This window comes from Podarcis cretensis, assembly GCF_951804945.1.
Source record: "Podarcis cretensis genome assembly, chromosome: 2".
Taxonomy (NCBI): Eukaryota; Metazoa; Chordata; class Lepidosauria; order Squamata; family Lacertidae; genus Podarcis; species Podarcis cretensis.
Genome location: NC_137171.1, coordinates 67,882,338 through 67,906,859, shown reverse-complemented (window position 1 = coordinate 67,906,859; position 24,522 = coordinate 67,882,338). Strand labels below are relative to the sequence as shown.

General features: G+C 40.5%; 1 protein-coding gene across 8 annotated transcripts in view; it reads left to right on the top strand.

The window, feature by feature from the left end:
* EBF1 (EBF transcription factor 1) overlaps positions 1 to 24,522 on the top strand; it is a 386,228-nt gene that overhangs the window by 276,910 nt on the left and 84,796 nt on the right. For 4 of the 8 annotated variants that reach the window (XM_079968255.1, XM_079968251.1, XM_079968253.1 and 1 more), the window contains exon 9: positions 17,763 to 17,893. In XM_079968255.1, the coding sequence (XP_079824381.1) occupies positions 17,763 to 17,893 (131 nt within the window). Of the gene's footprint in view, positions 1 to 17,759; positions 17,894 to 24,522 lie in introns of all 8 variants that reach the window. The other 4 variants (XM_079968254.1, XM_079968250.1, XM_079968252.1 and 1 more) reach the window with 1 other exon arrangement.

Genomic DNA, 24,522 nt, shown 5'->3' with positions numbered 1-24,522 from the left:
TCCATTTTAAATACTGCAAGTTTTGAACATTTTTCCTGTTCCTAAGCTCTAGCTCAGCGGCAGAGCACCGGATTTGCATGCAGAAGGTTCCAGGTTCAATAGGGCTTGGAGAGATCTCTTTCTGAAACCCTGGAGATCTGCTGCCATTGAGTGTAGAAAGTACTGCGCTAGATGAACCTATGATCTGATAAGGCCATAGGTTCCTATGTTCCCATGTAATTCCCAGGGTCTGACCAAAATATGATCAAAGATACATCTGACTATTGGATATTTGGTTCAGTTATATGATGCGTTGACGCCATATATATTTATTTTATCAGTTAAGTTTCACACAGAACCTATTTACAATATTTGTTTGTTTATTACATTTATATTGCACCTTTCCTCCAGTGAGCTTAGGGTGGCATGCATAGATCTTGTTTTCCCCATTTTATTCATACAACAACCCTGTGAGGTTTGTGAGGCTGAGCATGAGCAGCTGGCCCAAGGTTACCAAGTGCGCTTCATGACTGAGTGGAGATTTGAACACTGGTCTTCCAGGTCCTTGTCCTGCACTCTATCTGCTATACCAGGCTGGTTCCAATACACCGTTTTTTAATGAACTAATGCTATGGCTAGGAGGCAGAGGGGGATTACCACCAGCTGCAAAAGTTACCCTCTCTTTAGACTTGTGCATTAACATTTCCTGTATTCACTAAGTTCTGGAATAGACTCTGAAATAGATACTAAGTATTAGAACAGGCTATGAAATAATGATTCATTTGCCTTAAACCTTTTACACCAGACCTGCAATTTAGGTGGGGGTGATGTTCCAGGGATAGTACATAAAGCCAAAGTTGGTTGCAATGGCAGGGGGGATTGCCAAAGCCTCCCCTTCCACTTTCCACCCCCATTGTTGTTGTTGTTTTTTTAAGCAGCCCAGCGCAAAAATCTAAATGTGCGCAAGTTCAACGTGCGCAAGTTGCGACTCTACTGTATAAACTTTCAGAAATATGACCTATAATATCAAGGCTGCACTGAAATGGCAAACCAGGACTTTTATTTTAAAGAATAGTCAGATCTCCTACATATGTCTTTGGGAACATATTCTGGAATTATGTGACATTCCACCATAGTATGTCTCTGCATTGGCTCAAAGCCTTTCAAGGATTTGTTTAAATCATTATGGATGCTGAATATATTACTACCGTGATGAAAATTTCCCCCACATTTCCTCCTGCACACCATTAACCATCACTTACTTGGAAAATACATTTTATTTGAAAATTATCAAAGGGAAGTTTTGTGTTTGTGTATTAAAATTCTCATAGGTAAGTTACATGGTTTTTGTTGCAGCTGCCTTCCTTTCAGGGTGGTCAAGCTGTGTTTGTGGGTGCCTTTTCTTTCGTTTTATAATTCCAGTAATTCTGCAGACTTTCTCAGTGCCCATATCCTCATGTCATCAGCTGGGCTTTTCTGTAAGCATGAGAAGGGGTCTTGCTGTGGACCTCACAGCTTTATTTCTTTTCTTTTTTCAAAAAAAAAAGTGAGGAGTTTTTCTTACTTTAAAAGAAATGAATGCAGAGAATGCTTCCTTTAAAACCCAAATAAATGAGTGCCCAGATCTCTGGTGTTTGGTAGGCAGCCTCCCTATCTTCCTTTACTTCACATTTGTTGTTTAGTCGTTTGGTCGTGTCCGACTCTTCGTGACCCCATGGACCAGAGCATGCCTGGCACTCCTGTCTTCCACTGCCTCCTGCAGTTTGGTCAAACTCATGCTGGTAGCTTCGAGAACACTATCCAACCATCTCGTCCTCTATCGTCCCCTTTTCCTTGTGCCCTCCATCTTTCCCAACATCAGGGTCTTTTCCAGGGAGTCTTCTCTTCTCATCAGGTGGCCAAAGTATCGGAGTCTCAGCTTCAGGATCAGTCCTTCCAGTGAGCACTTAGGGCTGATTTCCTTAAGAATGGATAGGTTTGATATTCTTGCAGTCCATGGGACTCTCAAAAGTCTCCTCCAGCACCATAATTCAAAAGCATCAATTCTTCAGCGATCAGCCTTCTTTATGGTCCAGCTCTCGCTTCCAATGGAAAGAGTAGCCACCCACAACCATAAAAGCAATACAGAAAGCTCGACTTTCTCTATGCCTAGGGTTGTATCCAATGGAGTCATCCCATTAGTGCAGGGACTTCTGCCTGTGCAATGGGACATCCTCTCCCTCTCCTTTTCCTGTGCCCACCCTGAGTCTGCTCCAGCCTCAAAAACAGATTTGGGGATGTGGGGGCAAAGACAAAGTCACATTGCGCAGGTGGAAGCCCTTGTACTAACAGGATGACTTCACACCAGAATTCTTAAGAAACTCCAGAGTGCCCCGTGGAAGAGGCAGGAGAAATGGAAGCTTTATTTTGCATTGGAGGACATATTTTGGCACAGCACTAGAACATCTATCCTTGCTGCATATGGAAGGCAGCAGCCATTGGTGCAAGAAGCCAGTGGTGTCAATAGATAGCTCATGACAGAACCAGAAAGTACAGACCCAGGTTGCTTTTCTGTGTTATTCCAATCATCTTTCCCCACCCCGATCTGTAGCTGGGTTGAGACAGAAATAACTGCAACCATTGCTGTTTGGGTTTTACAGATTTGGAATATTTAACAGTCAGCGTGTCAAAGCAAAACTGTATCCTGCATTCTAGCAACGTATAATAGTTTTCAAAGATTAAGCGTCTCCCTGCTTCATGTGCAGTCATACCTTCATCTGTGAATTTATGGTAGTATTATGGTTTAATGAATTGAACAAGTCCCTGAACAACAACAAACATCCTTTTTTGTTCAAATTTAGGTACTGCACACTTTGTTCTTCAGATGAATAATAAATCCAATATGTTTCTCTGGCAGTAAACTCCAAGCTACCTTTATTGCACATTACTAATAAGTGCTCAAGGGTTTGTGTGTGTGTGTGCGCGTGCATGCATGTGTGTGTGTATTTGCAAAGCGCCACTGTTACTTATGCTGCAAGACACACAGAGGCTGCAAATTTATATTCCGACAGGCAGAGGCAAACCTCTGAGAACAGATGGAGCAGAGTTCACCACAAAGGTTTAATCCTATCAAGATGATTCCTCTATGGCCATCTGGATTATCCAACACACAAATTCAGTGCTTGTTAAAAATACAACGTAGGCCAAGATTAACGTCACAGATTTTCCAGTAGACTTGTTCATGTTTGATTTTATGATTCCCAGGCTCTGGAAAATTGCATTAAATGATATCCTCTTTTTTTAGAAAAGAAATCAAAACAAGAATAAGAGCACAAGGACGTCGTGAGTTTTTATTTGTAGAAACCAAATTACAGTCTGTTGTTCCCCAACAATTTCCTCATATTTTTTTAAGGGTTTCTTTAATTTGACTACTGTCTTCTTGCAGTGTCCAAAAAAGCAGAATTTATCCAAAAGTAGGAGAATTGATAAATGTTGTCACGGTATGAGAGCAAGTAGATTTCTTGATTACAACAAGCGTGGCAATCAACTGAATTAGTAAATAATTAATGATTCCTTATTTATACCATTTTATTTATTGGCCATTTTACACTTGTCTAAGGTTGGGAGTTCTAACCTATAGACTTCCGTTTCAGTTCTTCCTGCAGTGCTGATGCAAAACCTCTGTGCAGCTGATGTAATTTCATTAGCATGATTTTGAAAATATGCCTAACACAACACGCAGTGTGGGGCGAGGGAGGAAGTGGAATAGTTTCATTTGAAATTAGGCCACATTCAATTTAGCCTGCGGTCTATTCACCATATTTATAACTGCGTAAACAATTTACTAACAAGCTTGAATTAGTACATTCATACTTTAAATAATTACAATCTGTTATCAATCATTACCATGAAATGAATAGAGTTACTGTAAATGAGGTCAAAACCTGGGGTTCTCAGGGTAGGGTAGGCTGGGATGCCATTTATTTTCAATGGAATAGGCACCATTTCCATCTTCCAGCCTTGGCCAGGCCAGATGTGTTTGTGAAGCTGGGAGAGGCAACAAGCAGGTATGGCAGAAACAGGTATCTGGATAGACAATTTTCTATTTCCCCATGGCTTTTCTAGTGCTTAGGATTTTCTCTTCTTCCAGGGCTTCTCCCAGGTTTGGATCTTCAGTTGTGGTAGGAAGTTGCCGTGGCAGCTGCCTGTCTGCCTCAGTTCCACAAAGAGTTCTGGCTTGGGTCAAGTGACTTTTTATCTATGTAGCATCCCAGAAGAGTTTAAAATCCATTTAATAAAGGGAACTGGGTACATTTGGCCATCCAGATGCTGTTGAATTCAAAATGCTATCAGTCCCAGATGGTCAGAACTTTAGTCCAACAACATCTGAACGGCCAGGTTTCCTCATCCCTGATTTACAATAAGTAGACTGGTTTGAAGTCCTCTTCAAAAGCATCCCACCCACCCAACCCCATCCAATAGATTTTATTAAAGCATCCCACTTTGACCACTGAAGTAATGTGACCAAGTGCATGTCTCCATCACTAACACTACAGATGCTGAGAGTGTTTGTGCACATTGTGCAGGTCAATAAATCCCATCCTGATGTTCATAAGGAGAGCCTGCTGGGTCTTGCCAATGGCCCATCTAGTCCAGCATCCTGTTGGACTAACAGTGGCCAACCAGATCACTGTGGTAAACCCACAAGCAGAACCTGGACACAAGAGCACTTTCCTCCGGTGGTTTCTAGCACCAGGTATTCAGAAGCATTTCTGCCTCTGACAGTGGGGGCAAATAGCTGTTGCAGCCTCTGTTTCACAGTCCAAGAAAGACCTTCTGCACTCTGGATCCTGCCCAGACATTCTGGCAGATTCCACTGAAGCTTTTGTACAGTGGAACCAAGTGGTCTCCACATCTCTGATTCCAGTAATCATCTGTCTACAGACAAAGGCGTTGGATCCCCCATAGTGCTTAAGCACTCGCTGTCTTTGTCCCAGCTCAGTAAACAACTAAACAATTAAATTACAGACTTGCAGCAATATGCTTTATTGGGTATTTAAGCTGTATTTCCTTTTGCCTCCTTGCCTCTCTTGCCTTCTACTTCTCTTGCTTCTCTTCCTCTCTTTCACCAACAGTTCACAGTCCCCCTCTCCCCATAACCTAGACCCCCTGTGAGGATTTCTCCCTAGGTCTTGTCTTTATAAGTAATGGACATAATTTAAAACAGTAATTTAAGCATAATTACTAGCATAATAATAGGAAATCCATTAAAAGTTTTCCTCTTCTGCAGTGGTTCCATTGACTCTAGTAGAACTGGTAGGGAACAAGTAGCGCAAAGTTCGCCTTTTAATTGCTCTGCAGAATTATAGTCCATATTGGGCCATGTACACATTAGCAGCTGAAAGCGCAGTGAGTTCGCTTTTCCCTACTGCGTTTACAGTCTCATTTGCATGTTGCTGTGCACACCAGAGGGAGTGGGGGGTGGGAATGTCTTTGTCCAATGCACATTACCTGTTTGGATTCCCCATGGCTTCAACTCTCCCTCCTCCCAAATTCCTGGAAGCTGCCATCTGTATGTGCACAACAGCTGTCTCAAATGGACGCACCTCAGCTTAACTGAAGTGAATGTGGCTTGCATTTTCAAATCAGATAGAAGCTGGTTTGAGGGGAAATGCATCAAACAGCAGTATTTCTGAAGAAGATACAGTTTCTCAAGTAGATAAGTGGAGTATATCTTAATGCCACATTAGTATTTAGATCAGTTAGGCTGTAATACTTGGGAGTAAATATAACCAATTTCAGTGGAACTTCTGAATACATGCAATAGGACCAGTGTTGTTTTTCTGTGGGTACTCAAGAGTACACAGTCCCGGCACCTCTTTTCCTTAGAAGAAAAGCGCTGCATAGTACTGTATTGCATATTAGGAAGCTAACCCAATGTAGAAATGCTAAGAGACATGTGTGGATCACTGCCTTGTCATAGCAAAGGGGCTTGAATAACTCCAAGAAACTCTTGAGCTATGCCATGAAGGGCCACCTAAGACAGACAGGTCATAGACAAGAGTTTAGACTAAATGTGATCCACCTAGAGAAGGAACTGGCAAACCACTCCAGTATTTTGCCAAGAAAACTCCATGGACATTAAAAAGGAGAAGCTTTGAGAAGAAAGTGAGAGTTTCCAAGGCATGCTCTGGTTCATGGGGTCACGGAGAGTCGAACACGACTAAGATGACTAAACAACAACAACAAAATGTGTGTGTGTGTGAAGTGAGTGTATTCTGCAATCAAACCAAACAAAGGTTTGGGCATTAAATCTTCATATGCTCCTTGGGCTTCTCTAAGCTTACAGAGAGTATGTAAAGGGTCTCTGCTTACATTTTAGTTCAGGCAGGTTGGGGAACTTCAGAACCTCCTGCATTACACAAGCTATTTTGCTTTCCAGTGTGATGAGTTTCCCTGATCTGTGCCTCAGGGACAGGCTCCTGGGGGTCTTCAACACAGTGAGGTCTTTTTCACAGTTCCTTTTAATGCCCTGGGCTTTGTGGGGTGGAGTAGAAAGGATAAATTGTTGAAGAGGCACGTGAAGGCATCCTGAAAAATAGAGGTGCTTTTCAACCACATATGAAAGTTTAAAAAATGAAGTTTAAAATCCCATTTTGGCAAACCTCTAGTAAAAACATGTTCTCACATTCCTGTAGAAATAGGGATGTCTCATACTACATGTATACCAAGTGTCAACTTTGTGGAAAATGCAGAAAGGCTTTAATTATTTGAGGATACTCTGACTCTCTGGCTCTGCTCATGTAATAGACTTCTGCGTGCACAACAGAACTCCCTCCCCTGTCCCCTCAAACTCCGCTCCAGAAGATTGAGGGAGGTGTCTTCTAAAGCAGACTTTTTTGTGGGTGGAGAAGAAGTGAACTCTACACTGATGTGTTGAATGCAACCCTTTCAGGTTGCTTTTGCTTTTAAGAGGGAGAAGTACACAACTTTCCCATTTTCAGAAGTCTAGTAATTGGGGTTCCTTGGAGTATATATGTAACCAACTTTTAGCTGTGTGGGTGATAGGAAAGAATTCCATTTTGGAACCCTCAGAATGAGGGAAAGGAAAGAACTGTGCTTCAAGGATGTGCCTCCTCTGAACCCAGTTCCCTCCTCACATTCCTTTAAGGCAGAGATAGAAAGCTTGTGGCCCTCCAGATATAGGTGGACTTCTGTGTCCACCAGGAGGGGAATTGTAGCTCAGCAACAACAAGAATACCAGATTCCCATCCCTGTTTGCCCCAAAAGGATAATTTGTGTTGGAACTGGGTTAAGAGGGGAGCTGAGCCCAAACTCTTCCACAGCCTGTGACTTCAGGGTGAAATGAATTTGAGCTTGCTAACACTTCTTCCCCCCACCCCCCAAAAATGTTTCAGAAATATTGAAGGGTCTTTTGCTAGACTAAATGAAAGCAAGCAGCAAGCCAAACTTCTGGCCAGCCAGTTGGAAGTTCACCACCAGAACGTAAGAAAATTCCTGCTGGCTCAGACCCATCTAGTGCAACATCTCTTGCAGGGCATAAGGACAGCAGCACACCCCTGTTTGTCTGCAAGGACACGTGGTCTCCAGCATCAATCAACAGCCAGTCCTACACTGTTACCATTTTAGGCTCCCATGGTATCTGCACATAGCATACCCTCCTCAAAATACAGCAAATGATACTCTGTGCCTCCGTAAGTGTCAAGCAAAAGCAGTGTAACAAAATCACTGCCCTTGTTTCTTCTAGGCATAGTGACTAGCTGTAGATGATAACAAAATCAATAAGTATTTATTTAAGCACTTAACTAGGGGATGACATAAAACAGTTTCCCCCCTTGTGCTGTTTACAAATACAGAACTTAAAAAAATAAAATTCCACAGTAAAGCCATATAATTTATTTTCACACTATTTAGAAAAAAATGTTACCACTTTGAGGTACGTTTCTCTAAAATGTCATATTTCACATCTAAGCAGCATTCTACTTACTTGATACATTAGGAGTGGGTTTTCAAATGAATATAATATTAGCAATGACTAGAAACTAGAAAATGAAGCGGAGATAAAGGTGACCTCATTGGGCCACCTGGGGGAAACACCCCACTATTATTGCTATTATAAGGGTTGAAAAGAACTGTCAACTTCAGTTCTCTCTGTTTCTAATTTTTCCAATCTTAATTTCCATTCTCCACATTTTGCAGCAATTAATGATTGATTTATTTTTCAATTTTCTCCACAGAAATTCATCAGTATTTTAGTACAAATTTCTCCTAATAAACACATTTTTATATGCCATTTTTGCAAGTGATTTGCCCTAAAATATGGATTTTTGTAAACATTGTTTTGTTGGAGAACTACATTACTAAATTTGGATAAGTATGAATTTAAAAGGATAGCTGTGTTTTGATTCACATATTGTTTTGGAATGTGATAAACTCAGATTTAAATTTGATTTAAATTAAATCGAATTTCTCCTCCAATCATGATGCTGATGTATTATTTTCAAGGAGAGTTGCACATTCTGGGAGATTTAGAGGAAGAATCCCAGGGCTACAATTAGGCAATACCAGGAGCCCTAGAAAGCTGCCGACAGTTGGGATATATACAGTGGTACCTCGGTTTAAGAACAGTCCTGCTTACGAACGATTTGGTTTACAAACTCCGCAAAACCAGAAGTAGTGTCCCAGTTTGAGAACTTTACCTTGGTCTATGAACGGAAGCCAAACGGTGGAAGGGCACTGGCAGTGGGAGGCCTCATTAGGGAAAGCGTGCCTTGGTTTAAGAACGGATTTGGTTTAAGAACGGACTTCCAGAACAGATTAAGTTCATAAACTGAGGTACCACTGTAGTATTAATCTCGATGGACCAATGACTTGATATGATTTAAAACAGCTTTGTTTTATGTATTTGTTTTGACTTCTCAAAGTGTTTAGTGTTTTTCTGAAAGTGCAGCCCTTATGCTTATTTAGCATTACTGGAATATGCTGTCTTTTTGTTCCTGTGGGATATGAACCATTGTTCTTGCACAGCGGACAGGAACCTAGCTGCATGAACTTTATTTTAAAGAGATTTTGTGAGTGCAGTAGGAATGGGCGGGTAGACAACAAGAGATAGTGTTTCTTATGTCTCTGGGAACATGAAAGCACAATTCCTATGCAACGTTGTTAGCCGCATATGCCAAATTGCAGAACTTGATCTTCAAAACTGTGTGAATGACCCTTGGTTCTACTGCCATAGCATCTAGCCACCCTTCTCAAGGATAATCACTGTAGACTCAATACTATATTGACTATAGGCTGTATTAAGCCCCGAGGCCCAGTTGTACAGAGAGCTAACCTGATTGTGAATTTCCATTTCCATTGCTCTAAGGACTGTTTGATGTAGTCTGTTAATTGGTTTGCTTGAAGATCTTTGGACAAATATTTTCCCCTAGGACCATTTTAAACCCAGTCCAAATTTATTTAATCAGAATTGTTTGTCTCTCCCGTAATTGTTGCTTTACATTTTAAAGATGTTGCTTCTCGGCTGCGTCTTGCTTTAATTCGTTGAACTGATTCTGTGCAGTTAGATTGCATTTGCCCTTTTCAGACGTTATTAAATGCATATATGCTCATAGCTCAATTCTGACGAGTCCAGCGTTGCTGGAGCCTCCTCTTATGGAATATGGAAGCTAAGCCAATGTTTCATGATGAATATTAGAGAAGAGGGCTAGGGGTTGGGTCTTTCTTCCTGAGACCAGCACGGACTGTGTATTAATCACAGCACAAATAGATTACAAGACCAACAGCAGGACCTTGCTGATAGCTGTACATGGCACTAATTCGCCTCAGTAAGCCTGAACTTCTGAGTTCAATTAACCCTTATTCTCAAGGCCCACCCATAAACTCCAAAGTAAGCACAGTTTTCCGTTCCCTGTGTGTATGTGTGTTTTATCAATGTAATAGATTGTTTCTCTTTGAGAGTGGAAGCCAGGCACATTGCTTACATGAATTCTAGCTACTAATGAATGGGGGTGATGGGGCCACTTCGTGTTGGTGGGCTTCTGCATCACTGTCCCTTCGATCTGGCAAATCAGAATCTTTGACGCTGCCACTAGCTTCTTAATTTATTTGTGTCATTAGATACCCTGGTGGCCCAGCAGGCGCTGCTGGAGGCTTCCCCAGTAAAACTGTTTGCCCACACAGAGCATTAGCGGTTAAATAAGTACAGAGCAGAAAAGGTTCCCCCCTCCCCATTATAATTATTTTTAGTATTCATTTTCCTCTGTCTGCGCCATTGTGCTGAGGCAAATTGGAAATCTGGTAATTAGGCCCTGACTCTTAGTGTAGTATTAGAGTCCCAAGCCAAAGTTCAACACCCTGAAATGAAATTTAAACCAATTAATCAGTTAGATTTTTACCGCTTGTCCGTGTTTTCTCAGCAATTCCCACAGCACGTGGCCTTTGATCAATTCTCCTGCAAAAGCTAAAATGTGTGCCTGCTGCTAGCGAGATGGGGATGACATTAACATGGCACTCATAAAACAATCAGAGCAGTGAAGCCCTCAAACAGAACAGGGCATAGTAATATTTAATAAAAGCGAGCACATAATCTTCAGAATTAGCATTTTGTGCCTTGCAGTACCTTTGGGAGAAGAGCTTTTATTTGTGGAGTGATCATTATTATAACAAAGAACAGCTACCTAATAATTTCCACTTTAAGTCTGCAATATGCTATGAGCATTTCTGAACCATTATGCTAAACTGAGGCCTGGGTAATCATTTTATTGTCACCATTTGAAGGGAGGAAATTCCCCTCTACCTTTAGTGGCTGGAGAAATGAGAGAAAACCAAACCACAAACACTGTAGTAGTAGTAATAATAATAATAACAGCAACAACTTTTTTGTCTCTTCACATACTTTATACGGCATGGAATGCTCTGTATTCAGAAGCATAAGGGAAACCTAGTTGGCATTCTAGAGGAAAAAATTATGTTATTTGCTTTTGCTTCTGTTGATCTCGTGTGTGATGAATAGTTTCACTCTTATAGATGCTATTTTACTTCATTGGTTGATTTGTGAACTGGCAGTAATGGTGCAGTCCTAATCCCAAGCAGACTCTGCAGGGAGGTGCACAGATAGCGATGCAACCAGAGAGGGGCACCCCGCGCCCACCCCCGATCACACCTGTCAGGCACTCAGGCAGCCAGGGGGCGCGAAGGGGCTTCCCTGAGCCAGATGCAGCATGCTCCTATGGGTGGCTGAGAGGAGAGGAGCGGGCTGCCCCAGAGTGGGGAAGGGAGCACACCCTGACTCTCCTTCCTGGACACTCATCCTGTGGCGCCCTCCAAAATCTGGTGCCCCAGTGCCCCGTGCCACTAATGTCTATGGGTAAGACGCCCTTGCACAACTTCCACATCAGTGGAGTATCATTCCTGTTGAGATATGACAGGTGCCCATAATCTGCACTTTCTAGAAAGAGTTGAAGACATTTTTGTTCCAACAGGCTTTCCCAGGTGATAAATGGGTTTTGATTACAAATGCCCACTTACCAGGGTTTAAATCTTGCTTTCAATGTTTTCGTTGTTTTGTGTTTTTTAATTATTTTATGTGTAGATTGCCTTGAGATGGGTGTTTAGAACAGGGGTCAGCAAACTTTTTCAGCAGGGGGCCGGTCCACTGTCCCTCAGACCTTGTGGGGGGCTGGACTGTATTTTGGAGGGGGGGGAATGAACAAATTCCTATGCCCCACAAATAACTCAGAGATACATTTTAAATAAAAGGACACATTCTACTCATGTAAAAACACGCTGATTCCCGGACCGTCCGCAGGCCGGATTTAGAAGGCGATTGGGCCGGATCCGGCCCCAGGCTTTAGTTTGCCTACCCATGGTTTAGAAGGTCAGTAATAAATTAATGGTAGCAGTAGCAGCAGCAATAGCAAACAAACAAACAAACAAACAACTTGCCAGTAGCTAGACTGACTTAAAAACCCAGTGGATCCTTGGATAGCTCAGTTTTGTCCCCATCTTACCCCCTCCCCAAATACCCTGCTTTAAGAGTTTTTGCTGGCTAGTACCAATGGAGATTCAGCCACTAGTAACTTTGGACTGTATAGGAGTTGTATAATAGGCCTTATGGCACACAGCTCTGCTTTCCAGCAGGAGGGAATAGCTGGGAGCTCAGGAAGAGCAGCTGGGAGCAGGGGCTGCCTCGGCTGCCCCCAGCACCTACTGACTGAGCTGCCTGCCTCATTCTGCCAGACGGTAGAACCATCTCGGCTTAAGAGATTGCTCTTGCATTTTTCTGTCAGTGTGAAAGTTTAGAGTTGCTCTGCACTGCCTAGATTATTGGCTTTTAGTGTTTATTTGATTGGATCCTATGATCTTGTTAAGCTGCTGCCTTATTTGTTCACCACTCAAAGAACATTGTGTTGCAGAGCTGCCGATAAATATAATAAATAAATAAATAATTTTTGGTGTGATGTGATGTGGACATGCTTCTGAGAAGAGAGAGTCCTCTAGGGTCTCCTCTAGAGCAGCATTTCCCCAACTTGTGGTTCATGGCCCACAAGCGGGGTGGGTATCAAAAGCTTTTTCATTTTTGCTTGGATGTCTCAAGTAACGGTTATAAAATAGACAAACTTGCAGCTAAAATGCACAAAACCAATGGCCACCAAGGACCTAAGGTCCAAAAATCATGTGAAAATAAACTGATAAGTCACCATGCCAGGTAAATGTGAACCCATGGGTTCCATACTGTAGGGGTTAGGAACCGCTGCTCTAGATCAGCAATGGCCAAACTCGGCCCTCCAGCTGTTGTTGGACTACAGCTCCCATCATCCCTAGCTAACAGGACCAGTAGTCAGGGATGGTGGGAAACAGCTGGAGGGCCGAGTTTGGCCATCACTGTCTAGATGGTGTGTAGGATCAGGATGCTTTGAGCTGCTATCCCAAGACCAGTAACCATGTCAAAAATGGTAACTAGGGTCAAATTAGACATGGTGTTAATTATCTGAATGCAAGTAATTTGCACATTCAATAGCAGCTGCAGGAGGGGCCTCAGTGGGATTGTAGGTTTCCCTCTTGCTGTGCCCTCCACCCTGCCCTGTCCTTCCTGAAGCTGCAATATGCAAAAGAAGGAAAGCCTTCATTTGGTTATGCGAGTAGCAGCTGGGAGGTCATTTTTTGTTGGGGCCACTGCAAAGGTGAAGAGGAAAGGCTTAAAGTCTCCCTTAGATGCAGTCAAGAATAAGACCCACAAATGCTTCAAAGAGTCATTCAAAGAACAAAAATAGGACAATGAATCATAAAACTACCAAACAACTGGTTATAGATCCATTTTGACTATCAAGTCTTTTTCAAAGATGTCCCAGTTAACACCAAGCCCTTGGGAAAGGTTTCCTAAACAATCTTCTGTGGACAATGTGTCCAAACAATTCCTCTTTTGCAACAGTGGCTGATAAGAAGTCCTTTCACTAAGCATTTTTCCTTTTGTTGAAAGGCTGTCCTCTACAAACACAGTTTTATGTTATTACATCACATATTATCCAACTTCACTGAGATGCAGATTAGATTGGATCTTATTACAAAATATAGCTGCATGTCTGGTTTTGCCCTAAATGGCCATGTGAATTGGCTCATAGTTGGGATGCAAAAGAGGAGAGTTTGTCTGTCGTCATCCTGGTTTTCAAGAAACCCTGCAGCTTCTTCCAGATTGAGACATCTGGGCTCCCTATTCTACTATTTTACTACAGAATTTGCTGACTGTTTTCCCAGTTCAATACCAAATATATAATTTTCATACCCATTGTTAAAAACCATGTCTTTTGTACCAAATTTTTATTTCAATGATTTCTAGCTTCTTCCTGCCTCCCTTTATTTATTGCCTTGTCTTATTGGTCAGCATCGATCTTGTTAATAAGTGGCTCTAAGAGAGGGTAGAAAGGAGGCCTCTCTATTTTCATTACCCCCCCCCCATCAGTTGCCTGCTTGCATTGAAGAAGGAAGACACCGTTTTGTTTTGGATATAAAATTTCAGGGTGATACTTAAAATTGAAAACTATCCCTGAAGATACTAGCCCACCATGGAGTGAAGAGTGAATGGATAGATTATCTTGTTGATAATGCAGCCTGCCACGATAGCATTTGGAGTTCTTCACTGTCAACAAAAAGATGGAGGCAACTGGAAGGGTTTATTCCTCCAGAGACATGGAGTTGAAAGTGCTGAATTGGTGTTTTAGTAATGGTTTAATGAGGGGCTAATAAAACTGGGGGTGGGGGGTGGGGTGACAGCACTTGGTGGGTCAGGAGAAGGCCTGGCTGTGCCTGGCATGGAGACTAATGGACATGCAATGGAGGTTAAGCCAGAACTCATCCTGAGATTTCATTTCTCCTGCAGATGTAAGAAGGGACTAAAATCCTGAAACTTCTAGTTAAAACCCTGAAACCTGTTAACCTTATTTTTACATCCATGCCTTCCCTTTTGTTAAAAAGGAGGAAAACAGTCAACACACCTCCTTTCCTCCTGCTGCTAATAATCTCCTCTCCAAGGAGAAAGGGAGAGAATGGCAGGTTTCATTGTGCTCATTGAACTATGAATTATTTGTAAATTTCTAGAAAATATCCCCCTCCCACCGAGACATGTGGAATATTGGTTAAAGTTTGCTTATGTGGTGGGGTGTGTGCATGTACCATCAGGAAGTGTGTAATTGAGAAGCAATTTTAATTTTATCCATGCTCTGATTTAATCAGAGCATTTGATTCCTTGGAGGGCGTGGGACGATATTTTTAAACTGCTTTTATTAGCTGTAAGCCCAGCACCATGAGTTGAGCTATTAAAAAAAAAGTGAGAAGCTTTCTGGAGTTTTTAATGCATGCATGGCTTTATGAGTGAAATGCAAGTCCAACGTAGACATATCAAAGTTAGTTGAGTGTGTATGTAGCAATTCCTTGACTGTAGTGTTGTAAGATTCCTTTCGTTAGCTCATTTTTTGAGGTGCAAAGCTTGATGCTGTGTAATGGATGGAAAGGGCTTCTTTCCATTCTTCACTCCCCTTCTTGAGCTGGCGGTAGGACCAGATTTCCCAGAAGGCAGACTAGGCACTAGGCAGACATTTTTAGAAACCTCAAAATCTTGTATGAAATCTTAGCCAAAGCAATAATCTTAATATGTAAATAGAAACAACAGTAGCACTCGTACAGTATACATCTAAGGTCCTCCTCTATACTTTAGCAGATGGCATTACTGGTGAAAATGTTTTTCACTGTTTTTAAACAAATACGTTTTAGCTGCCTTGTCATGCTACCAAACTGTACAAATTCAAATTCTGAATATATTTCATGCTGCTCCCCAAAATATTGATGGAGAACTGCAAATGACTTTCAACCAGTTGCCTCTGTTGCTGAACAATGCAGAAGCTTAGATGGTGAACACAGAGTTGAACACATCCAGCCCAAAGTTGAGTGTGCTCAAGTGCATTGAAATCAAAGTGATCTATCTTCTGGACAGTCCCATGTAGTGGATCTGTATTATTTATTTTTTCTAGCAAGGATCTTCGGCTGGGAGGGAGAAACTTGCTCAAGGCTACCCAAGATGGCCTGGATTTGAATCCAGGACCCTCTGGCATGTTTCTCTTGAGACCATTTTTATTTGGATAAAATTCATACATGCCATGTTAATTATGCATCCATCAAACTAAGGGTGAGGTAAATTGTTGAGAATCTTCATGTTCCTGTTGAAATTTTCATCTTGGAAAAGATAAACTCTTCCTTTAAACTGCTTGGAAAATTAATCAGAAATCAAAAGCATTTCTTTTGGTTCTTATCTGACTCCTGGTGCTAACTGCTGCTCAGAATGTGCCTGGTAAAAGCTTCAAAAGACTGATATTTGGAGAGATGTTCAGACAGGTGGTGCATAGGAACCACTGAGGGAAGCGCATGAGCCTGGGAAACAAGGGTGGTTTTCTCCACCCTGATCTGAAGTGTAAGGATTGGGAAGCTTCACCCTGCCTTACAATGGCTGTGGGAAGCTTCCAAGGAGGATCCAATACGATCACATCCTACGCACAGTTAGCTTGTGCGATTTCAACCGCCTGCCATTCAGAGCTGGCTAGCTGAACTTGCACAAATTAATTGCATGCAAGGCAAAGAGTTTGAAAGCTCCCTTTGCACCAGGTTTTTACATACAAATTCAGGAATTTCATAGAGCAATCTTTGCCAAGCTGATGACTTTGGAGTACAAATCCCATCAGCCCCAGCCAGCACAGCCATACTGGCTGGATCTGATTGGAGTTGTAGTCCATAACTTCCAGATGGTACCAAGTCGAGGAAGCACAGCATAGATGCACAGAAAAGGTGAGTGGGAATAGAAAGTGTCCTTTCTAGCTTGCATTACACAAAAAAGTGTGTGTGCAAAGTCCCCTTGAAATAAATTTACACAATTATACCCCCCCCCGTATTTTCTTATTATTTTATTATTCTGAGGTTCATGAGGTGAAGGGTTTGATAATTAGGAATGTGCCAGATTTTCACAGCTTTCAGTTTTCACTTTTTGATAGGAACTACCAACCCAGCAAATACTTTTGTCAACTCAATTCAATAGACGAATTGTTCAAAATCCTTAAAAAAAAAAAAAAGGCTGTTTCACACAGGTGCTGCTTAGTTCTAAATCTACCTCAAACGGATCAAACCCATGAATCTTTTCCGAGTCTTGGCACATCAAAACTGTGCAGTCACTGAGTTAGCCCACCACCAAAGGACCAAGTCTTGTGAATCTCCCCCAATTTGGGATTCAAGGAAAGCAATGGAATCTGCTCAGTCAGTGAACAAGATTAAAAAGGCCAAACTGAGGGAAACTCTCTAATTTGTCAGTAGCCTCTGGACCCATCTCTCTTTAGATGCATTCTTTCAATCCTTTTTGCAAGCCCTTTAGAAAAGTGATGGTTGGTTGCCCACTTCCAGCCTCCACCTGTGGACCCACCTACAGCCTCATAGCTTGGTACAAAGAATTATAGAGGAAGAAAACTTAGGTGGAATTTTTAATGGACTCTTGTGCCCATTAAAAAAAATCCCCATAGAATTACTTCCCTTAAAAGATTGATCAACTACATACAACTATGGGCTCACAGGGCATGTTGTTTTTATAACAATGGGGAGAAATACAGGCATAGGTAACCTATGATAAGTGTAGCGCTGCTGCTTTCTTTCAGGGTATTGAAATAATGGAACATTTTAAAGCATCTAATTCTTTCACAAATGTGAATTTTGCAGTCGACTGCTAATACATGACACCATATTGGTTGTGCAATATCATGCTAACAAAATTCAAAAATGATTTTATAAAACTTATTAATTGGATAAAATGGTTCCACGACACAAGGAACACTCTAGACACAGTAAGTTCTCCAAATAAAATTTGAGCTTTGTTATAATGGAACTGAAAGACAGCCCAGGATCATGTTTTGTGGAGACCTGAATTCAGTGTTACAAAAATGTGCTCTATTCTCTAGTCAGGCTTCAGCCAGCAATGCTGCTATTTTCTTTCTATGGCCTGCCAAACACGATTATCTTCTCAAGAGAAACAATGGAAACAAAATAAAATTTTAATGGCAAACATTCCCTTTTCAAAGATCTGGTTTAGGATCTCTCGCACACAAAGTAGAGAGATCTCTCTCTCTAGAACCTGCATCATAGTATAGGAGAAAGAAAATCAAAGCTTTTCCTCCCCTTCCCCCTCTCAAGTCTTCTATCATTAAAATCTTGTTCTAACAGCCGAATACTTCTTTTTCATGTGTGTTGGAAAGCAGCTACCCCATGTATCAAAGCCATCAGTCCAAGTGAAGGATGGACTACAGGAGGTGCCACTGTCATCATCATAGGAGACAATTTCTTTGATGGGTTACAGGTCATATTCGGCACCATGCTGGTCTGGAGTGAGGTAGGTGTTGTCTGCACATTAATATCCAGTAACTTTGTCTAGTTTATAGCCAGCTTTCTTTCTTTTAGGCCCTGTTCTATTGCAGTAACAATGAGAAAGATTTTCTTATTCCTCCCAGTTTATATAAAATCACTGGAGCAACCCTTGGCACAAATATAGTGCCACTGTCCTTGTCCACATTATCAGTTCTAGTCAGTCTATTGACATTCTAAAATATAATAATCTATGTCACAGTCCCCCCCCAAAACACCCACCCACTGGTAGTCTCAGTTATCCTAATTTGCCTGAACATGAATAAAATAATCGAGCCCTTAATTATAATTCTTTTTTTTTTTTTAACCAGGCACTGGTTTGCACAACACGTTATGGCAAACCATGGTTTAGTGTGAACGCGCAAGTATGTAGGCCCCAAGAGAGGAACTCAAAACTGTTTTGCTGCTCCCTGGTCATTCCTCTGTTGCATTGTGCTATGCTAGGCCATAGCTTGATTTAGTGTGACATCTGAACCCTGGCTTATGGTTTAGTGCTCTCCAGACTAGCCATGAACTTTAGCCAAAGTTGATCCTATGATTTATTGCTTGTTGTTTGTCCAAGAGAACCAAACCATATTCCAGATGACTTACTAAGCCATCCAAATGACTTATTAAACTATGGCCAAGCTCAACGCGGCAGCTGAACAACTGGGGAGGAGCAAGGTAGTTGTGACCTCCTCTTCAAGATCCTGTATGTTTGTGCTAAAACATGGTTGGGCTTAGCATGGTGTGTGAATGGGGCCACTGATTTTATATTCTTTGTGCTGCAATATCCATACCTTAGTTAATCATTTTCTCTACTCATTTGTTGACATTTTCCTTCCTTTTCTATTTCCCATCAATTTATGCCACAAATTTGTGGCCATGTCAGTGGTGACATGGCTGTTGAAATTACTTAATCCAATAGCAGTTGTTGGACTATAATGGGACTACTTCACAAAAAGTGATTTGAAAATGGCAGCTTTAGAGGCAATTGAAATGTGTAGGTGCTCATGTGATATAATAGATCATTTGTTTGAGTGCCTCTTATGTCAAGATCTTCCACATCTGAAGAACTAGTAAGGAAAAGGCTTACTGTCAATCTACAATCATCTCTGATGTGGGAGATCTTCATGTGCCAACAAATTATTAGAAGAACATCCCCAGCACACACACACACACACACACACACACACATTGAGACTTGCAAAAAATTGTCAAGCTTCAAATGGCAGGAGAGTGTAGTGAAGCTGTTCTAGGAATGAGGAAGATTCAGTTTGGATTTAAAGGAGAATGTAACTAATTAGCATTTTTTAAAAATAAATAAATAAATATGAGAATCTAAACAACCATCTTCCAAAATTCGCACTTCTTTGAATTTTGCAATGCAGTTCTTCAGCCAAGTGATGTATAGAAACTGTATACATTGGGGTAGAGTGTGCATTAAAATGCATTTGTCAGTTAAGATAACATTACAAAAATGCATTATTTTGGGGGGGACATTCCTTTGCTGAAATGTGTATCTGTTGCAAAACTGCACACAAATGTGAATATTAGGAGAAATTCACTAAAATGCTGAGGAATGTTCATAATGCATTTTTTTAAAATTGCAAAATGATGTGGAAATGTGGAGTACTGGATTTAAGATTGGAAAAGTAAGAAATTGAAAATGAAATTGATGGATTCACCCGTTTGCTGTGACAAAGGAGAATTCAATGTGAATGGAGAAACTATGCCAAAATGAGAAGAAGGTTTAATAATAATAATAACAACAACAACAAAACCAACTTTATTATTTAAACCCCGTCCATCTGGCTGGGTTTTCCCAGCCACTCTGGGTGGCTTCCAGCATATATAAAATCACAATGAAATGTATGACATGCACTTAGGGGAGAAGCCATACCTCTGTGGTAGAGCATATCCTTTGCATGAAAAGCATCCTAGGCTAATTCCCCAGAATCTGCTGTTGAAGTGTCTCAGGTATTAGTGCAGGGAATGGTTTATGCTTAAGACATTGGGCACCATTTCCAGTCACAGTAGATAGCACTGGGCTAGATGAACCAGTGATGCAACTCAGTATATAAGGCCTCTTATATTCATATGCCCCATTCTGAAGTGGTATTATTCCAAGTGATGATTGCAACATGTGAGTGCCTGTATGTTTTAGCTGGCTCTTAAATGAATAAGCATTTGATCATATGTTACTTAAGGTCTAGCCAAGAAGACAACATTTCTTTGATTTTTATGGTTGCCATAGCAGTTTTGCAGTTTGGTCTTTGGTTCTTGAAAAGTATGAGGGATCATTTTACAGTAGGTACCAATAAAGATGTGAACTTCATCTTTATTTTCGTCATGGAAATTTGGTTGACCAACAAGGCACTGGCAGCTATGCCACTGGCTGCAAGAGATGCTTCACCATGATACTTAAATAAACAAGATTCTCCCAAGGTGCCATTGCTGTACTGTGAGGCGTGGAATGCACATATTTCAATGTGAGCCCCATCTTAGTTACCTTGTCCCCTGTGCAAAGTTGAACCATACTGCATCTTTTCCTTTAAATGTGGTCATTCAGGGAGCTCCCCCCACAAACAAAACAAGTAATCTGTTTCTTTCTTCAGAGGAACTTTCATTTAAAAGATTAATTTCTTTTATACTTCCCTTCCATATTTCTAACTCTATTGAAAATATTGGCATGGGGGTAAAGCATTTTTAAGGGCTAAGAATCAGTTTCATCCAGTTTACATTGCACTCCAAAATGAATTGATCCAATACAGTTAACTGCAGGGGATAAATTTTAAAAGCACCTTTATTTAGACCTCCCCCTTTAGATCTAAATTAATATTTTACATGTGCATTTGAGAAACAAAGGACATGAGCTCTCAAGTGTTCATTGTGAAATAGTCTTGCTGCTGTAAGGCACACACCGTAAGCAATTTGCAGTGCAAATATTGTAATTTTAATGTATTTTGCATGTATTCAAGCTTTGTAATTGCAGTATTTATAGGCATGAAATGGAAGCTGATTATCAAGCCATTTATTGAGACTCTGCACTGGTGTATGTGCCATTGAAGAAAATAGGACTTTTGCTAGCACAGCACTTTGAGGATTGAGATGCATGTTAAATATGTAGATTTAAAATGATTTTGGAAACACATATTTATTATTTAAACATACATTTCAGTTATAGGCTCTCATAACATAATTACAGCCTTTCTCACTCAGGGAAGTACATTGGAACATAATTTGTCACATTAATTGTGTGCAGAAATACAGATACTTCGGGCCAGGGCTTTCAATTAATCTTCAACTACCATAATGAAAATTATTTTTAAAATTCTTTGACTTTTTTTTTAAGAAAAAAGAAAGAGGAACAGGTTATTCACTGGAATTATGTCGTTCATACATAAACAGCAATTGTATATACAATGGCATAAACAAGCAAATAATTTTAATTCCAAGACCAGATTATTTGGCAGCCTTGATTAAACCTCAGAAAATGTTGACTCTCTCTTTTGTAAGATGAGGACTGCAGGGACACTATCCCTTTATGCTTAAGAGCACGAAAGCATAGCTTCTTCTTTTTTTATCTGTCACCCTTTCTCTGTTTAATTTTTGTTAGCTATATACATTTATTTTAGTGATTTGTTTTAAAACTATTTTTGATATTATTAGCTCGTTTTGGCACTTTTGAAGTGGGCAAGATGGGGTAAAAGTCTTGTTGTTGTGGAGAGAGATCCTAGTGAAATTGAGAGCATGCATAAAGTTTTTGAAGCCAACATAATTACATCCAAAGTAGCCCAAAGAGACATTCTCCATTAGGGTACTGATTAGGTAGCTGGAATGGAAGAATTGTATATGTTGGAAATGGACAGTCTAAACATTTGCTGTAGGCCTCTAGTTCTTCTCATGTTGCAGATTAGGGTCTAAGACCACAAAAATTGTCAGTGATAAAGCGATCTTTGAATTTGGGTACTTCTGACATTAGTGCCGTTGTGCTGCCTCTCACATATTCTGGGCTTCAGAAATTTGGGGAATTGTAAGAAGTGGTTCCAGGGCATGGCCTGATGAAACATAATGCAGTCGGTAGTCTTGCTAAAGTGAAACAAATCTGGGTTTTATCCATGCCTTGATGGGAGACTGACTGCCTTTTCAGTGGAAGAAAAGTGGGATATAAATGTTAATAATAAGAAGAAGAAGAATGAAAAGGAGATAGGCATATGGCTGTTTACAAATGTCACGAAAAGGTAAAATCTTTAATCTGTTTTGGGTTTAAACTTTAAGACCTGTGCTAATTGTTCTGCAGAACTAAAAGCAGAAGACATAACCATGTGCTTTGAAAGTACATGTCTTTTTTCATTATATTTATGTTGATAAATCTCTTCTTCCTCATGGTTCCAGCTGCTGAAATTACTTATGTTCATGCATTCATTCTTTTATTTATGGATTATATTTAAAGCACAACCCTTCCCCAGCCACAGAAATAGGGAACAGTTAAAATAATAAAAGTACACAGAAAAATCCTGATAATGTCAGACCAAATATGACATAAAGCCTCAGCCCAATTGAGAGCTTAAATCTTGAAGCCAAAAGCCAGCCAAAATGAAGAGGTCTCATAGTGTGTCTGAAAGAGGCTCCGTTAGTATTTGGCAAGACTCCAGGAAAGGAATTTAATAACTGTGGGGCAATTGCTGTACTTCTCTGCATTACACGTATTGCATAGCACACTGCTGGTGTGGATGTTAAGTACACTAATTTCAACCAACAGAACAATGAGGCTGCTGGTACATTTCACTTTTGCACAGTAACTCAAATGAACTTCTAACAAGCTGTCAATACTTTTTTCATTCAAATTATCTAGAACTAGCAACATTTTAAAAAAAATGCATCTCAATATCAACAACAGCTCCATAGGATGCAGTTACAGTATGCAATATAAAAATAATTGGAGTAGAGTACGAACTTGTTACTGATGCAATGACCAATATACTTTGGGATCTTAAAATGATAGTAGCAACATACGTCTTGCTATTCTTAAGCCCTGTAGTTCAACTTGTAATACGGTTCATGTTCCAACTGATTTAAGAGAATTTATATGAAACAGATGACAAGCATAATATCTTTAAAAGTTTTCAGTTTACTTAAAAATCCCAGAAGGGACAGGTGCTGTTGTGCTTGATTATAACCTCGTTCCATATTCTCATTTCTTTTTTGTCTAAGTAACTCACTTTATTTTCTTAAATGGATTTATATTCTGCTTTTTTGACTAAGTCCTCGTAGTTGCTCACAACTTTGCAGAATGGAATGCATATATTAAACACCACACCCTTAAAAAATAAATAAAAAGAAGTAGTCTACCTGGAGTAAGTGTCAGATGTTGACTTCACCTGCCTTTTTTCTCTGTCCTGGATTTGTATCCACAGAGCAGTTAGTAGTAAATGGTCCTGTAATGGGAGGAAAGATAGTCTAGCAGCAGGCAGCTGCAGTTATGTTAGTGTGTACAGAAAAACTATAGCGGTTACTGGGAGATGTTTGAATGTTGACAAAATAGTGGTAGGCTGCTTAGAGCAGATAAATGTTCCATTGCATCACATTTGATACAGTGAAAGAATGTAGCACAAACTTAAGTGCTTAAGGATTTGTGACATTAAAAAAAGAGAGAATTAGTGCCTAGGGGTTATGTCTCAGGGTTTGGGGTTCCTATAGCAGTTTAAATCTCTGGGCTGTGACTTAGCCTATTGATACACCTGCATCATTAGTGGCTACTCCTACACATGCATTCCTGAAGCATTGCTGGGGGGAGGTGAATATGATTTATAAGAATCCATTCAAAATTTCAACACAGGAAGTGGGGGGGGGGGAGTGGTTTTCAGATTTACCCCTTTCTGTAACCTCCAGCGCAAAATGAACTAAATGTCAACAGTTTGATAGAAAGTTTGTGCCCAGAATGACTGGACAAAAATCCATATTTAATTGTGCTTTTAAAACCATAGTTTTTGTTTAACATATTTACTTAAAAGAGAATGAGGGAGTGTGATCGTAAAGAACTTTCCAGCAAATCTGCTGAACTCTTTTCAACCTTAACACTATGCAACAATGTACCATAAATATGTCAGTTTCTTCATGGGAACCAACATGTTTTTATTGGGAAATGGATGAAATGATGTTGAAAGAGAATTAAATTGGGGACAGACATATGGAAGCTGCAGAGATATTAATTTGCACACATACAGATGCATATACACACATATACACATTTACACACACACACACCAGGGGGTTTCACCAATCATAAGATTTCATTTGAACGCCCCCCCCCCCCAGTGCTTCGTAAAACAGCCTGATTTGGCTGGAACCAATTTGAAGGCTGCCCAGTTCAGCTCAGGGGTCCAAGTCTGCTTGTTTTCTTTCCAAAAAGGAATAATGTCTCATTTTTAAAAAAAAGGGGGGGGGGCTACAATTGGATGACATTTGCAGGCAAGGTCACTCCTTCTGAGGGCAAGAATCATGCAAAAATGGAAAAAGATAGCTGTACTTTTTTTCCTGCAAAGGCAGCCATTACAGTTGGGAGCGGGTAAAAAAGGAATCACTTCATCTTCCCTGGTGTTTTATGGGCAATTG